This window comes from Squalius cephalus (genome assembly GCF_949319135.1).
Source record: "Squalius cephalus genome assembly, chromosome: 15".
NCBI lineage: Eukaryota > Metazoa > Chordata > Actinopteri > Cypriniformes > Leuciscidae > Squalius > Squalius cephalus.
In genome coordinates, this window is record NC_137136.1 from 26,544,640 (window position 1) to 26,561,128 (window position 16,489).

Genomic DNA, 16,489 nt, shown 5'->3' on the forward strand with positions numbered 1-16,489 from the left:
GCTTTCTCAGCCTCCTCTTCAAGCTCCTTCACTACTTGCGCAGGTTTACCCCCACCATTGCCCGACTCACGGAGTAGTTGCACCATTGCTCTGCTGAGAAAGCCCGGCATCCAACCTCCACAGGGTAAACCTTGGCATTCCATCCTGCCTCCTGGCACTCCGTTGCCAGCTCGGAATACACTTTTTTATTTGTTTCCTTTCATGGGCTGCTGTAATATTTTCTTCTCATGAGATGGTAAGCAAAGATGATGACTCTCTTATCCTCTGCTGACCACATGAAGATGTCTGGCTGGAGAATGGTTATTGTTATCGCTTTTGGGAAGACCAGCTGCTTTTTTGAGGTTCACAAACATTTGCCACTCCCCCTGGGTTTGAGGAAGGTATTTCTTTCTTGTGAATTTTCAGTACCCGGTAGATGTCACCTGGTCTGACAAAAGATGACAGTGAAAATTTGGCGTCTCAGACAATTCATTTTCTGCTACCCTACCCCTATCCAGGACTTGGTCATGACGCCACCTATATCATCTCTGTGTCAGCGCAACCTTGCATCCAGAGAGGATGTGCTGAAGGCTTTCCTTAATGTTACCACACAGGGAACGGCCGACCTCGTCCCCAAACCACTGGGAGAGGTTAAAAAGGGTACGGAGGGTATCGTATATTGCCCTTATATGAAAGCTGATTCTGGCTTGTGAAGCTCTCCAGATGTCTGCCCAGATAATGCGCTTATTCACCGTTGCGACACATCGGGTCCAGGCATCTTGTCAACCTAGGGACACTGCCTTAATGTGGAAGCGCTCCTGCTCAACCCTGGTGACTTCCTCCACCAACATGGACTTCCGCTGAATGTTCTTGACTCCGACCAGAACTGTGGTGATGTTCCCCAGTCTAAAGGTCCTTTCACACTGGACACGATTTTGACGCACGAATAATTCGCGCAATGGTTTTATTTTTTGATCAGCTGTTTGTGTAATGAGTGCTTCCACACCGAACGCAAATGTGCTTCGGCGAAAAAACAACTTTTATTTTTTCCGCTTCAATGACGATTTTTTTTTACTTTTGCGGCGACAGAAAAGGCTTCAGTCAATCACATACTACAAGGACAACGATTTGAAAGACAATGTGTGGAGTAGCATTGCCAACCAACTCGGTTATCACGACTGTGAGTATGTTGTGTGATAGTTTTAGTCGTTGTATAGTCCTGTGCTGTGTAGGCTAGCAGGCTAAACTACATTTGGGATCGAAAGCTAACACTATTATCGTCAAAGATAGAGACAGGGGCTGTGTTTACTTTGAAAATGTAACAAAATATAGTGAGACTATGTAGGGCTGCTTTTCCTATACATTCCTTGTGTGATATCTACAGTTTCTAGTCGAATGATTTTAACTTGTTACTTCGTGTGTTACATGTAATGTGTATTGACATTACAAAATGCACTGTGTTTAGTTGAAGACGCAAAAAAACTGTGGAGAAACCTCAGGGACACCTATGTGAGAAAAAAGAGAGAGGAAAAGGAAACTAAAAGTAGACATTAGCATACTCCCCTTCAGACTCTCTGTTCTTTAAGATTGGGTGCACCCAAAACCTTCTTTTCTGTCTTGAAAAGAAAATGAAAAGCTTGTCTTCACTGGATGATGATGATGAAGAAGTGTCCATGTTTTCTCAGCTGTCAGCGCAAAAGTTTTGGAATGTTGAAGCTCTGAACATCACTGACGTCGCAAATTTGCGTCGCGGCTGACGTCGCAAATTTGCGTCGCGGCTGATGTGAATGGTTTTGATGCGAACTATTCACTTTTTCGTTTCGCTTTTCCGTTACGCGTCCGGTGTGAAAGGGCCTTAAGCCAGCCCTCCCAGTCTGGACCAACCCCATGACCTCTCTATGCTGCAGGCTGGAGATGATATGGTTTACCTCGTCCTGCACCTTCCACTTTCGGCCTGTGTGGATGGAGACTTTGGTGTTCCTTACCAGGGGGTCCTGGGAGTCCTTCATCTCCAGAATGAGTCATGCTTTCTCTTGCTTGTACCCTAGCGAGATGGACTTCATAGGGAGCTTGAGCATGTTCTGTCCTAAAAGGCTAGCATCTGAGAAGCAACGGAGTAGGCTCAACCACTTCCATATGTAATTGTTGGCTAGGCTGTCCAACCTGTTGACTTTGGACATGGGCAACTCGCAGACTTTTAATGGCCACATTACCCTCTACATTTAGCAAGACAATGCTCCTGAACTGGCTGATAGTATTGGAGTTCTGCTCTTTGGGAATGAACACACCAATGCCTTGCTGCCAGACTGCTGGTATCTGCTGCTTTTTCCAAGCTGTTTTCATCATCCTTTACCACCTGAGGAGAGTTTTTGTACAGCTTGAATGAAAGACCATGTGGCCCAGGAGCTGACTCTGATCTTGCTTTTTTTATGGACCTCCTCCACCTCTCGGAACTTAGGAGGGGTGGTATCAAACGGCAAGGTGGGAGGGGCTGGGCAGGGTACATATCCTGGAGACCCGAGTGTCGTGGCTTGTCTGTTGTCACTCTACTGGTTCTTGATTCTTGATGTACCTTTCAAGCTCCTTCTTGGCAATGTCTAGCTTGCTGCTTGTTTTCTTGTTCAGCCATCTTTGGGTGTGCTTGAATGGATCTCTGAAAAAGCTAGCCCTCTTCTTCTCTCTCCACCTTTTCCTCCTCTGATTCTCTCAGCTCTACTCAGATTGGCGAGTCTTTGACTGAGGTCATCCCACAGCTCCTTTAGGCCAGCCTTCTGAGGTCTGGCTTTCCTCCAGCTCTGGTGGAGCTGTAGCCTGGTTAGCTGTTCAATCTCCCTCTCCCTCCTTCCCTTCCTTTGAACTGTGGGCTCCTTCTACCTGACCTCTCCAAATTTCTTCCTGCATTCCTCAGAGATGATTTCACCAAAGATGCGGAGCTTGCTCTGAATTCTTCCAAGCAATGAAAGCTCCAACAGCTGGCTTAGTTCAGCATCAAGTTCCTGCCACTCTGCCCGATCATTTGCCTTCAGCAGGGGCGGACTGGCCATCTGGCAGACAGGGTACTTTCCCGCTGGGCTGACGTGCCCGCTGGGCTGTTACATCTCATACTTTTTTTTTTTTTTTTTTTTTGTCTGAACAGCCCATAAAACTTATACATCGGCGGCCTATTCTTTTTGTTTTGTTTTGCTTAATTGACGGCACTGGGGTCTTTGTGCCAGCGTAATGCATTTGTCAAAAAATAAAGTCAGTGTCTGACAGACCAGCCCATGAAACGCGTAGATCAGCGGCCCATTGGTTCTTTTCTTAATTGACACTGGGCTGGCCCAATCATATCTTTAAACAACTCCCCCTTTGGGCTCTGTGTGCGCAGAATAGTCAGAGAGATGGAGAAGAAACAGAGAAACAAAGGCACAGAGAAATTGCGTGAAAAAATAAACAGGCCCTTCAGGCAGACAGATATGTTTTCTGCAGCAGCAGAACCTTCATCAGCTCCCATGGCTGATGATGATAGTGGTGGTGGTGGTGAGGAGGATAGGGAGAGGGAGAGAGATGAGTGAGTGAGTCTAGAGCCTGCGTAAGAAGAACTGCTTTCAAAACATGAGTCTAGGAACTCATTACCTCTTGATAAAACTGAGCCAAAAACACAAGTGTTGGACAAACTATCTGTTTGTGGAATTATGGTGATAACACTGCAATAAAATATATGCATGCTTTGCTCTATGACTACATCAGTTTTGGCTTTATACATTTGTGAGCGCGGGTGTAGCTGGCTAGCAAGCTATAATGTCTTAGTGTTACCGTCAGAACAGCTAGTTTACACATTGTGCACAACTGGCTAAGACAATTAGCAGATCTTTAAGCTAGTTCTTTTATGTCTTCCCTGCTGAGCTAAAAGGTTTTTTGTTTTGTTTTTTATGTCTCTGATACATTGTCTTATTGAAATTGAGAACAGTATTTTGTTAACCACCATTCATCACCAATAATAGTGAGTCAGCTGGCAGTATTCTTGTTTAGTTCATTATTTATTATAGGCTGTAGGGTGAATAGTGTATTTTTAGGATCTGACAAAAATGTTTGTGAGGCAGCTTTTGTTTAGGTGTTTATGGACAATATACTAAAATGAAATTGAGATTCATTTAACAACATTTTGTCCATTTCATATATGGTATTGTTATTGGCAATGCACCTTGTAGCTTGTTTTAGGATTCATAACTGTGGAGTATACAGTTTAATTGTATTAATAAATAAATAAAATGCAAGTATTTAATGTGTAAACTCTCACTCATGTCTGCTTACTCATTACACGGCTTTAGGAGTTTTAAGGAGTAGGAGTTGGTATACAAGGGTGCATAAAGATGGGTGGTGTTTATGATCATATGTAGTGGGCCAGTCTGGGCCAAAATGCCAGGGGCGATTTTTTGCCCCAGTCCAGCCCTGGCCTTCGGCCAACTGATCTTGCTTTGCTTCGTCATTGGCTTTGTTGAGTGCGTCTCTGGTGGGGTGGTGACCTCGTCTACGTTGAGTACCATTTCCATCATGGTGCTTCCTTCGTCTTTCTCAGACATCCCTGCACCATTGGGTCCTGCTGCACTGTGGTTATTATCCCAGCTTTGGGTCCCTCTCGTCTGAACTGCTTGTGCAGTGCGAGTATGCTGGTCTGTCTGCCTTGTACACTTCATCTTTCCTTGATGAATGTGTAACCCCTTGTGTGATGTCACCTTCTCCAATCCACACATAAAATTCTGGAGGATTTTCTCGTTGTTGTTATCCATTTCTGTGGTTACCTGTGATCCCGTCCTGGCTGGCCCATCTTGCACCCCAACTCTCGGATGGCCTTCGGGTTGTCTTCTCTTTCTCTTGATTCCTGGGGCTTCCAGATTTCTAAAAGGTAGGGTGACTAACCACCCATTCCCCATGCAGTCTTTCCTGTTGTCACCTGATCTTTCCTAGTTTTCCACCTGTCACCTGTCCTTTCAAAGAAGTCACTGGTTCACCAGGATGTTTAATTTATAACACAGATGAGATGTTCTATCTGCATGGCTTTTCAGCCTGACACAACTCTTCCGGTGCCATTAGGTTAGCTGCAGGGTCGTCAGCTAACCTAATGGCAGAATACATACAGTATACTCACATAAATCAATATATACTATATAGCAAATCTTGGCTGCATGATTGTTTATATCATTGCAAAAATGTAAACTGTATTATTGCATAGCTCTCTCTATAAAGTTGGATATATTTTGTATCCAAATTTATCTGCATACATAGAGTACACTCGTGTATAGCGATATACTGTATACTTAATACTGTAGGAACCTATATTATCGCCCAGCTCTAATCTAAAAACATGAAGATATTTTATAAATTTTAGAATTATGATTTTCTGTAAAGCTGCTTTTAAACAATACAAAAACATTTAACATAGGCTAGTATTGTTTGTTTGTTTTTTCTTGTGTAAGGCTAAACCTAACAAATTTTATTCTCAAAATGAAATGAAAGATTAACATAATTCAAAACAAGTCTTATCGTCGCGAACATTGCTGTTTTTATGAGATTTTTATGGTGTTTGATATAGAAGAAATGTACATAGCACCTTAAATTAGAGCCCACGGCTACTTTATGTCAAGTTGAAGAAACACCTGAATATCAAAGCACCAGAATTTTGCAATGCTGCACATTGTTATGTATAATCGCTATAGTCTTGGCATATTTCAGACTAGCACAGTCAGATGGGCTTTGATGGAACCTGCAGATTTCCAGGTAGCGAAAATTAAAGTGCCATTCAGAACATATTCACTGCTGGACATAGATTTGTCAATCAGGAATAAGGGCCTGACATGTGTGTCGCCTTTTTACACAGTATAATAAAAGTACAGATCCACATGCCACCCAGCCCAGCGCCAATCTGAATTATAATAGCTTCAGGCTAGTTAGTTGTCTCTGCCTGATGGGGAACCACGTTTTAGACTATTAATATCGAAAAGGGACATTTGGACAGCAGGGGAAAAAAGACTGGTACTATACAATTTTGAAAGCTAACTGAGCAAAATGGGCTGCATAATATACTATCATACTAATGTGAAGCTGTAAAATCATGTAGTTTTCTCAGGCCTTATGGCTCAGCAGCCTGATTGACGTTCACTGGTATGCTATTTCAACGTTTTTACATCGAAGGCGTACTTCACTGCATTGAAAAATATATGTCAATGACTTGTCATGCACTGCATATTTTCTAAAGAACATTTCCACTCAAGTACTTCTGACAGAGAACTATTTTTAGTAGAAAGAGTAGAAACAGGAAATGGCTGTTGACAGAACATTTGATGTTCCAAAGTCCAGTTTAGGTAAGTTCAGTGATGGTTCATTTTTGTTGTAAAAAGTTATTAATTTAGTTTATTTATATATATATAGCCGCTCTGGAGAAGACCGTGATGTCATCGTCCAGCTCAGTTCAGTTCTCATATAATGGTGTCAGTGAAGGCAGATCAATAGTATTGTTGGATATTAAATCTAGATATCATCTTTCAATAAATCATATCAATTAATAAATCTTATTTATATGAATATGTTTTCATTGATATGATGAAACAATGTAAACTATTAACACTTAAGTGATCATTTAAAATATGTGTAAAAGAATAATTTAGGATAGAAATATATCACTATTGCATAATCACATTTTAATGTTTTAGAATAATAAAACAGTAACATTTTATTTCACAACATCGGTAACACTTTATTTTACGGTGCCCTTGATACAGAGTAATTACTTAATTAGGTACTTAGTAATAGACGTTGTAATAACATGTAACAAAATGTACTTAACAAGTTATGGAACAGCCTGTACTTACAGATTGTAATTACACACATGTAATAGGCAGCTACTGTTACACATGTGCAACAAGCCGAGTTGGATAAGGTTTATAGATACACATGAAGTACACTTAAGTACATTCTTGATACACTTTATTTTACGTAGCTTATACCTGTGTAATATTATGTAATTACAATGTAATTAGGAAACTACTGCATGCATTTAAGCTGTGAACTAGTGAGTAAAATCAAACTAAGGCAGAGATGGATAAGGGTATGTATACACAAAGTATACTTAAGTACATTCTTGATACACTTTATTTTACGTAGCTTATACCTGTGTATTATTATGTAATTAGGAAACTACTGCATGCATTTAAGCTGTGAACTAGTAAGTTAAATCAAACTAAGGCAGAGATGGATAAGGTATGTATACACAAAGTACACTTAAGCACATTCTTGATACACTTTATTTTACGTAGCTCATCCCTGTGTAATATTATGTAATTACAATGTAATTAGAAAACTACTGCATGCATTTAAGCTGTGAACAAGTGAGTAAAATCAAACTAAGGCAGAGATGGATAAGGTATGTATACACAAAGTACACTTAAGTACATTCTTGATGCACTTTATTTTACGTAGCTTATACCTGTGTAATTGCAATGTAATTGCAATGTAATTAAGAAGCTAATGCATGCATTTAAGCTGTGAACTAGTGAGTTAAATCAAAGTAATGCAGAGATGGATAAGGTATGTATACACAAAGTACACTTAAGTACATTCTTGATACACTTTATTTTACGTAGCTTACACCTGTGTAACATTTTGTAATTGCAATGTAATTAGGAAGCTAATGCATGTATTTAAGCTATGAACTAGTGGGTTAATTCAGATGGATAACATGTAGATACACAGGAAGTGCACTTAAGTACAATCTTGATACACATTATTGTATGTTACATACAAGTAATGCTACAGAACATACACATTTACCATGTGTAACTGCAGACCTTATAGCCAAACATATTTAAGTACTTGTTGTTACATTGTGTTATACTAAGTACTTTCTTACATAATTACAGTGTACCAAGTCCGTAACACGTATGTAACAGACTCGGCTTGTTACACATGTGTAACAGTAGCTGCCTATTACATGTGTGCAATTACAATCTGTAAGTACAGGCTGTTCCATAACTTAGTTACATGTTAAGTACATTTTGTTACATGTTATTACAAAGTCTATTACTAAGTAATTAATTAAGTAATTACTCTGTATCAAGGGCACCGTAAAATAAAGTGTTACCAAATAGGGTGTAACCTAAAACAATAAATTGTTATTACGGTATATTTCTACAATGTGTATCAGGGTTCTGTCACCTCTGTTCTAGTTTTTCCATGGATCTATGGTGACGGGATCTTGACACCCCTATTAGTCTTGTTATGTGTGAGCACACATCTTTGGTTTTGTTTGTGTGGGCTTGTGTCTGTTGTAGCGTTTATACGATCGTATAAATATAATTAATTATTATTCATAACGGATTATGATCAATAATTAATAATTTAATTATTTTCAGAATTTACTGTAGCAGAATCAATAGTATGATCATTTTATCAGTTCATCCAATGAACAGAAAGCATAAACAATTATTAACTCTAGGAAATATAATATCTTCCTGGCCAAGAAAGATAATCCCCAGCTAACAGTAAATTAAGAAATAAATCAAGGGTAAAAGCATAGGTAACTTAGATCGCAGTTCAAGACAATAAATTCGTAAGCACATAACACAAGTAATACTTCTCTTTTCAAATACAAACAATACTTTATTGATTATATACTAACACATAAAACTAATATCTAACACAAACACACGCACACGCATACTGTACACACACATTCATACAAGTTGCTGAAAGAAAGAAAGAAAGAGTTTGGAAAGAATGAGTTTAAGAGTGAGATGATGAAATCTCAAGATTCTATGCACTTATAAGACATAACCTGAACGAACCACCAAGCATTAATTCAACCCTTCTATCGTTTTAGGCAGGTTATTAAATTTATATCAATGCACCAGTTCAGTTTAAGAGTCTGGAGGTACTTGTGTCTTTGTTCTTGGGGATTCCCTTCTGTCGTGGTAAAAGGGGGTTTCCCGTTCGTTGGCTGGTCTCCTCGTGCCTGGATAGATGTCTGTGGCGGCCACTCACGTGGTGGCTGGCGGATTGTTGAAGAGTCTTTGAAGTTAAAAGCGTGCGTTGCAGCCGTGAATCGTGGACCGAAACTTTGCAGCAAAACTTAACTTAACCGAGACTTTCAATGGAAAAGAAAGGAAAACTCAGAAAAGAAAGGAAATTGAGACGAGAGTAGTAAGATGGCTTGAATAAAGCTGTTGAACCCGTTCTTCTGATCTTAATTTGGGTTCGTTGTCTCTTCACGTCTACATGGTTACTATAACCATCGTCTGCTGTCTCCGTCTTTGTTCTGCCCCACCCTTCGAACTACTTTTTTTTTTTAACTAACGCTCTGCGCTGGTTTTTAAAGGTTTTTTAAAACAAAAAGAGGTTTGTTCCTCCTACAAAAGGGGAGTTCTGACTGCTGCTTTATTTTCAAAGTCATGTGTTCCCTGGGGGTGTCGGTTCTCTAGTTTTAAGCGGAGACCAGATGCAACCGTTTAGACATGATTTCTACTTATCAGAATACGAAACATTTTACACCGATTTAATTCCAGCCGTCTTGCTAGTTGTGTTCGTAAGATAGCATTGATATGAAACAGTACACACTTTCATTCACACACCTAATAGTTATAACAATTACATGAATTATATGGCATCTAAGTATATTAGATCACACATATATTGTAGAAACAACATAGAATGATGTAGTTGCATTATGTTTGATTATAAGTCCATTGAAAATTGTTCTTGAATGATTTTATGTATAGTTATAGGTAAAATCTCAGTTCTGTGGTTTGAAAAGATTTTACACCCTGAGGTCATTCAGAGGTCCTTAAGAAAAATGGGGTCTGTTTTGTATCTCTCTCGTGGGACCTTGGTCTCTGTCATTCTCTTAACCCATCAGTGTTCGGCAACAAAGCTAGCATTGACCAGTTCTTTTGTTAGTGCTGGGGGGCTCTTTTAAATAGCCAGACTGGTGGCGCCTGGACCCCATGACAAGATTGATGAGGATGCGAAGTCCTGACCAAATCTTCCCCCTTTCATTCGGCGAGAAGCGGAGAGTTTGAATTAATCTTCTGGAAGAAGATTAGTCTGTGTTTGGTTCATACTCGCAGTCGTTACACTGTTATGTTTGGTGTGTTCGGGGCATGGTGTCTGGATCCTGACACTTCGGTCTAGTCTTGGTTCAGTTTCAGTGTTGGGGTTCTGACATCCATGCTCTGTGCATTCTGTCAGTCTTGCATATTGTTTTCTGTTTGAGCACATGATACATCTTTTTTTTTTTTTTTTTTTTTTGCCATGCACACTTCAGTCTTGCTATGTCCTTTGTGTCTGTGTGCATTGTTCTCTTCTTGTCTGTCTCTCGTCTTGGCCCTGCCCCCTTGTTACCTTGTTATATTAGTTAAATTGCCCCACTTGCTTTCCTTCGTTACCCTCCTTATTTCCTTCACTACTTAATCTCCCTGTCTTTTGCTTGTTTGTTGTGGTTACGTAGATGTAGACGCCTTCCTGCACCAGGTCCCATTTTGTTGGCTTTTGTCTGTCCTGACTGTTTTTCACCGGCTCGGTTGTTTTTGTTTTATGTTAACTATGTAAACCTATTGTTTACTCTGCGAATGAGTCCTGCCCCCATCTCTCATTCTCACCTGGCTAACCAAGTGAAGTGATATTTGTTTTGGTTTGGCTGGATTCCAAAAATATTTGCATGAATTTAAAGTGGATCAGGGCTGTGAAAATATGTTATGAAAAATATTTTCATAATTTAAATCTTTCATGTCATTCAATTGGATTACTTTTTAATGTGTATATGTAATTAAGCTTACACTGTAGGTGACAAAGAAAACAGGCAGTTAAATCGTTAATCACACTAATGTCTGTGAAAAATGTAATCATATTGTAAAGAACATGTTTGAACTGAATTGAATCAACGTTGAACTGACTTGAGCTGAATGATACTTGTCTTCTGTAGAGCTGCTTATAGCTGAATAACTAATTTTTATAATTGATGACTTTACATAGTTGTTTTCCTGTTTATTACTGTGAAACTGCTTTTAAACAACCTGTATTGTATAAAGCACTGAATATATAAAGGTGACTTTACTTAAATCTGTTTGTGTGTGGTGAGAAATGACTATGTGATGTTTTTGGATTTTCAGGAACTGGAAAAGGAGCGGACCGACCTGCTTGAGGATGTGACGGCCAATAAACGTAAAATGAAGGAACTGGAGGATAATCTACTTTTTAGGCTGACCAGCACGCAGGGCTCCCTGGTGGATGACGAGAGCCTCATCACAGTGCTGGGAAACACCAAACGCACGGCAGAGGAGGTCACACAGAAACTCCAGATCGCTGCTGAGACTGAGATCCAGATCAATGCGGCCCGTGAGGAATACAGACCCGGTAGGCACTTAGAGCTTATCTTTCATTAAAAGGGATAGTTCACCCAACAATTATCCCATAATTTACTAACCCTCAAGCCATCCTAGGTGTAGATGAGTTTCTTTTTTCAGCCAAACACAATCAGAGTTAAATAAATATATATATATATATATATGTGTGAAGCGATGCATTTTTATAAGAAAAATATCCATTTTTAAAACTTTATAAGCTATAATCACTGGCTTCCGGTATCGGCCGTACGCAAGTCAAGTTCCGGCCGAAGAGTGATTTGAATTGTCAATTTTGGGTGAAAAGGCTTTAAGACTTTTTTCAAATATGCGTAAAGATTTTATTAATCTTTTCCTCTAGTGTGTGTGTAGTGTGTAGGGTTTAATGTAAACAGTAAATTATCAGAATAGCCACAATCTGTAAAACTCACAGATTTCTGTAAATCGAGTTGACACCTGTTATTAATATTAAGGCTATCAAGTGATAAAATGTTTTAATCTAATTAATTACATGATGTGCCGATTAATTAATTGGCTGAGAAATTTCCCCCATATAATAATTATAACAATAATGTAAAGTCATTATTGTGTTAAATGAGAAAAGCATCAAATAGAAACGGCAAAAAGTAGGTTTAGAATTTTTTTTTTTTAAATTTAATTCAACAAAACGTTGTTTATGTTCCACAAAAGAAAGAAATTCATACAGGTCTGAAATTACATGAGTGAGTAAATGTAATAATAATAATTATTATTATTTTTATTTCTTTATTTATTTTTTGCTAAACTATCCCCAAAGTATAAAATTATTATTATTATTATTATTATTATTTATGAAATAAAAACTGCCAGTAGGTGGCGGTAAATGTCTAAATTAGTAAGTCATTGAGTCAATCATGCATTCGATTTGTTCAAACAGCTGATTCATTCAGGAATCAGAAATGCTTTCTTTATGAATGGGCCACTGAATCATAGGTTCACCCGATTGATTCACTCAGAATGTGGATACCTTCAGAAATACCTTCAGAAATGTATTCACCTGCAGGCACAGTTTGAAAAAAAACATTCTGTTCTGATGGTCACCTTAAAAAGCACCATCTTTCGGATGAGACATTAAACCGAGGTCCTGCTTTACTGTGGTCATTAAAAATCCCAAAATTAAATTTGCCCATTGGCTTCTTTCCATCATGGCCTCCTAATCATCCCCATATATATACACTGATTGGCTTCATCACTCTGTCTCCTCTCCACCAGTAAGCTGGTGTGTGATGGCACGCTATGGTTGCCGTCACATCATCCAGGTGGATGCTGCACATTGGTGGTGGTTGAGGAGATTCCCCCTGCCATTTGTAAAAGTGCTTTGAGTGCAGAGAAAAGTTATGTATAAATGTAACAAATTATTAATATTATTATTATTATTATGTAGTCACAAAATCCGACACTTTTCCCTCGAAGTCCACTGTCTAGTTGCATCTGAGACTGCTGTTAATACCAGATGTAAATACTGACCCTTGTGTCATCTTCTTTTCTGAGTGTAGTTGCCACAAGAGGAAGCATCTTGTACTTTCTGATGACGGAGATGAGCATGGTGAACGTGATGTATCAGACCTCCCTGCGCCAGTTCCTGGGCTTGTTCGACTTGGCCTTGGCAAAGTAAAACTCATTTATCAATTCATACCTTATTCCTTTAAATTTGTTTTTCAAAGACAAAATGGCATGCATTTTTGGTCTTTATCACCAAGCCAACATTTCATGATGAGGCCAATATAGGCTTAAGGTATGGGCCCCAAATGGTTTTGTCCATGGGTTCCATGGCAGATCTGAATTAACTCTGGTCAGACTGTAAATGAGATTCAAATGGGCTAATTCAGATAGGGCCAACATAGACCCTGTGGACAAGGCCATTTGGGGCCCATACCTCAAGCCCATATTGTGGCTACACGTGGCTCCACCATGAAATATTGGTTGGGTGATGTTAAAATGTAAATTAGTGTTATAAAACAATGCCTGTTGATCATATTGTCCATGTGAGATGTGAGAGTGCATTGAGTAAGGTTTTACATAAGTTGCAAACTTGTTTAAGCTAAACAATAGCTAAACAATTGATAAAACTGCTTCATCTATCCACCGGCTTCAACTGGTCCAAAATGCAGCTGCCCCTCTGCTTACAGGCATTCGCAAACGGGATCACATCACGCCTACACTACATTCACTGCACTGGCTACCTGTTCAGTATCGTATTGAATTTAAAGTCTTGTTGTTTGTGTATAAAGCGTTAAACAATCTCGCTCCTCAATACCTTACTGAGTTGGTTATGGAACACAAACCAGTCAGATTGCTCAGATCACAGACCAATTATCTGTTACGAGTACCCAGATCCAGACTGAAATGCAGGGGTGACAGAGCCTTTGCGATAGCTGGCCCCAGGTTATGGAACAAATTGCCATTATACATCAAAACACAGTGTCTGAGTTTAGAAGTCTTTTAAAAACCTCTTGCGCATTTAATGTCTTGTGAAAGTTGTCTAGATCTAGATATATCTTGTACAGCACTTTGGTCAACCAATGTTGTTTTAAATGTGCTTTATAAATAAAGTAAACTTGAAACTTGAAACTTGTTTCTTCCTCTTGGAGAGTAGGTCCTCAAAGAGTCCAATTACAAGCAAGCGGATCGCCAAAATCATCGAGTACATGACCTTTGAGGTGCACAAGTACGCAGCTCGGGGTTTGTATGAAGAACACAAGTTCCTGTTCACCCTTCTGCTCACTCTCAAGATCGACATGCAGAGCAACAGGGTCAAACATGAGGAGTTCCTGACCCTTATTAAAGGTCAGAAACCAACCCGTCCTCCACAAGTCAGTCTCTCTCAGTCTCTTTTTTTTCTCTGTTTTTCTACATTCAAAATCTTTCTCCTCCTCCTTAGTTTCTTTATTTTCTAGGTTCTCAAATGAGAGAACAATCAATTTAGTCTATTAACATTCCTGAACAATGGTTATGTATGTATGAGTATTTGTGACTTTCTGCTGAATCTGACTGCGTATCTTACATATGGAACAAGTTCAGACACTTTTTCTCATTCTTTCTTATTATATATCCTTTATTAATAGGGTACAGACAGGTTTTAAGACAGTCTTTTGGAGCAGTGGATTTAGGCAGGACTGAGCAGCAGGAACCCATCAGAGCCACACTTCTACAGCTATTAGTGTGCTATGAATGAAGCACAGTGGTCCCCTGTGACAAGCTGTGAGGTTGACTGCCAGTACATATTATGTAAGGTTCAGTACATTGTAAGTACTTTACTTTGTGCTGCATACTTGCTTTAATTGAGACATATTGTTCATTAATTTAGACTTTTTTTTTAAAGGAATGTTCCAGGTTCAATACAGTATGACATACACCGTGTTTCAAAAGTATAGCCTTAAGACTTAAACATTACACATTAAAATGAGACTGATGCTATAGATATACACAGTAACTTAACTGGTACTGAACCCATCATTTCTTTAAATAACTCTTTTATTTACACACTCATTAACACATGGATGAATATTATCAAATAAGAACAAATCCATACATACAGCAACAAGCAAGGTCAATTTATGAATGATATATAAAGTTGCACTGAGATCTCAAACCAAATGCTCAAAAAAGAGACTATGAAGACAACAGACTGTGGATTTGGCATTAGAAGCTTTTGTGAGTTTTCTTTCTTTCCTCTGGGTAACAAGGATAAATCATATTTAATGGCTCTTTGCAATTTGTACATGTTGTTCATGAGGAGTCCTTGGTGAGTCTATAGATTGATGAACTTCTATGTGATTACCATGTTGGTTCATGTGCTTTTGCTTCGTAAAAGCATCAGATCCGAAATTTAATCACTGAGAAATCAGGTAGCCTTGCGGTCAGAGAAGTGGCCCATTACCCAGAAGGTCAATTTGATTCCCTGTGCTGGCAGTGCACGTCAAGCCAGTTAATACCATTCTGCTCTTTAATGCACTCTTGTGAGAGCCCCTTTCTCTCTCTTTGATGCCATGTAGTTTGTCTTGCTTTTTCCCCTATAGAAATGAGCTTTTCTCGAGATTTCTCAAGTTATTACATTTGCAAAACAGGAGAGGTTCCTTTGTACCTTTACTAGATAGTATTCCAAGAACAAAACATTCCATCTTTGTTCAGACAAGATGAGTGCAAGAAAACAATGTATTTTATTAATTACAAAAGTGTATAAAGTCAATATTTCTGTTAAAGATATTCAAAACAAGTTAACCCAAAACTCAGTAAACGGCCAGTATAACAACAATAGACTAGAGAACACTTACAGCTTTCACATCTGTAGCTTTTTTTTGCTACCAACAGAAAAACTGCGATTGACTTCTCGCAAGAGAATCAGCAAAATTATTTTTTCTTTTCTGCCAAAGATTAAGAAATTGAAGAATATGATGTACATAAATTTACACAGCAAGAAGAAAATATCTTGCTATATCAGTGTGCAAGTGAAAGTTAGTTTTGATCATATACTGTATATAGCCTAGGTATAGCTCACATGTAGTCATTTTAAATTACATATTATATAATATATAATATAACTATAATTTTGTTCATTTAAACTAAATGTTTAATAATAATTATTAAACTAAAATTGCTAATGTGTAATATATTAGGGGTATAATAATTATATAAATCATATAAAATAATTATGATAAATTATCATCACTGAATGTGATATGCTTAAAATGGAGACGTTTTTCCTTTTGAGTTTTCCGCGTACAGACGACACCATTGTCAAAATGATCCCCATTCACACGGATCCACGAAAACAACTGAAAATGCTGTATTCTGCTGCTAGGCCATTAGACGGGGATGAAACACTATAGACTGAACATGCAATCCACATGTACATGACGTCATCGTCTTCAGAGATTCGCGTTTTTGTTGTTTACACGGAGACCGTTTTCAAAAACTTTGAAACCTCCCTTGTTCTCTCTTCAGTTGTCCGGTATTGTTTGTGCATGGCACACTGTTTCGTGTTGTTTGCTCGTTCTTTGGATTACCTGCTTTTGTGTTGTTTAATAAACCTTGTTTTATTTTATACTTTTTGGCATTTCTTTATCATCTCTGGACTAAACGTTACATCATGTCAGACAAAT

The 16,489-nt window shown here is 38.6% G+C and overlaps 1 protein-coding gene across 2 annotated transcripts in view; it reads left to right on the top strand.

Annotated features, from left to right (window-relative positions):
* Positions 1-16,489, top strand: part of dnah5 (dynein, axonemal, heavy chain 5) — a 167,262-nt gene that overhangs the window by 135,321 nt on the left and 15,452 nt on the right. For both annotated transcript variants that reach the window (XM_079895299.1, XM_079895300.1), the window contains 3 exons: positions 11,118-11,361; positions 12,884-12,998; positions 13,984-14,174. In XM_079895299.1, the coding sequence (XP_079751425.1) occupies positions 11,118-11,361; positions 12,884-12,998; positions 13,984-14,174 (550 nt within the window). The remainder of the gene's footprint in view (positions 1-11,117; positions 11,362-12,883; positions 12,999-13,983; positions 14,175-16,489) is intronic.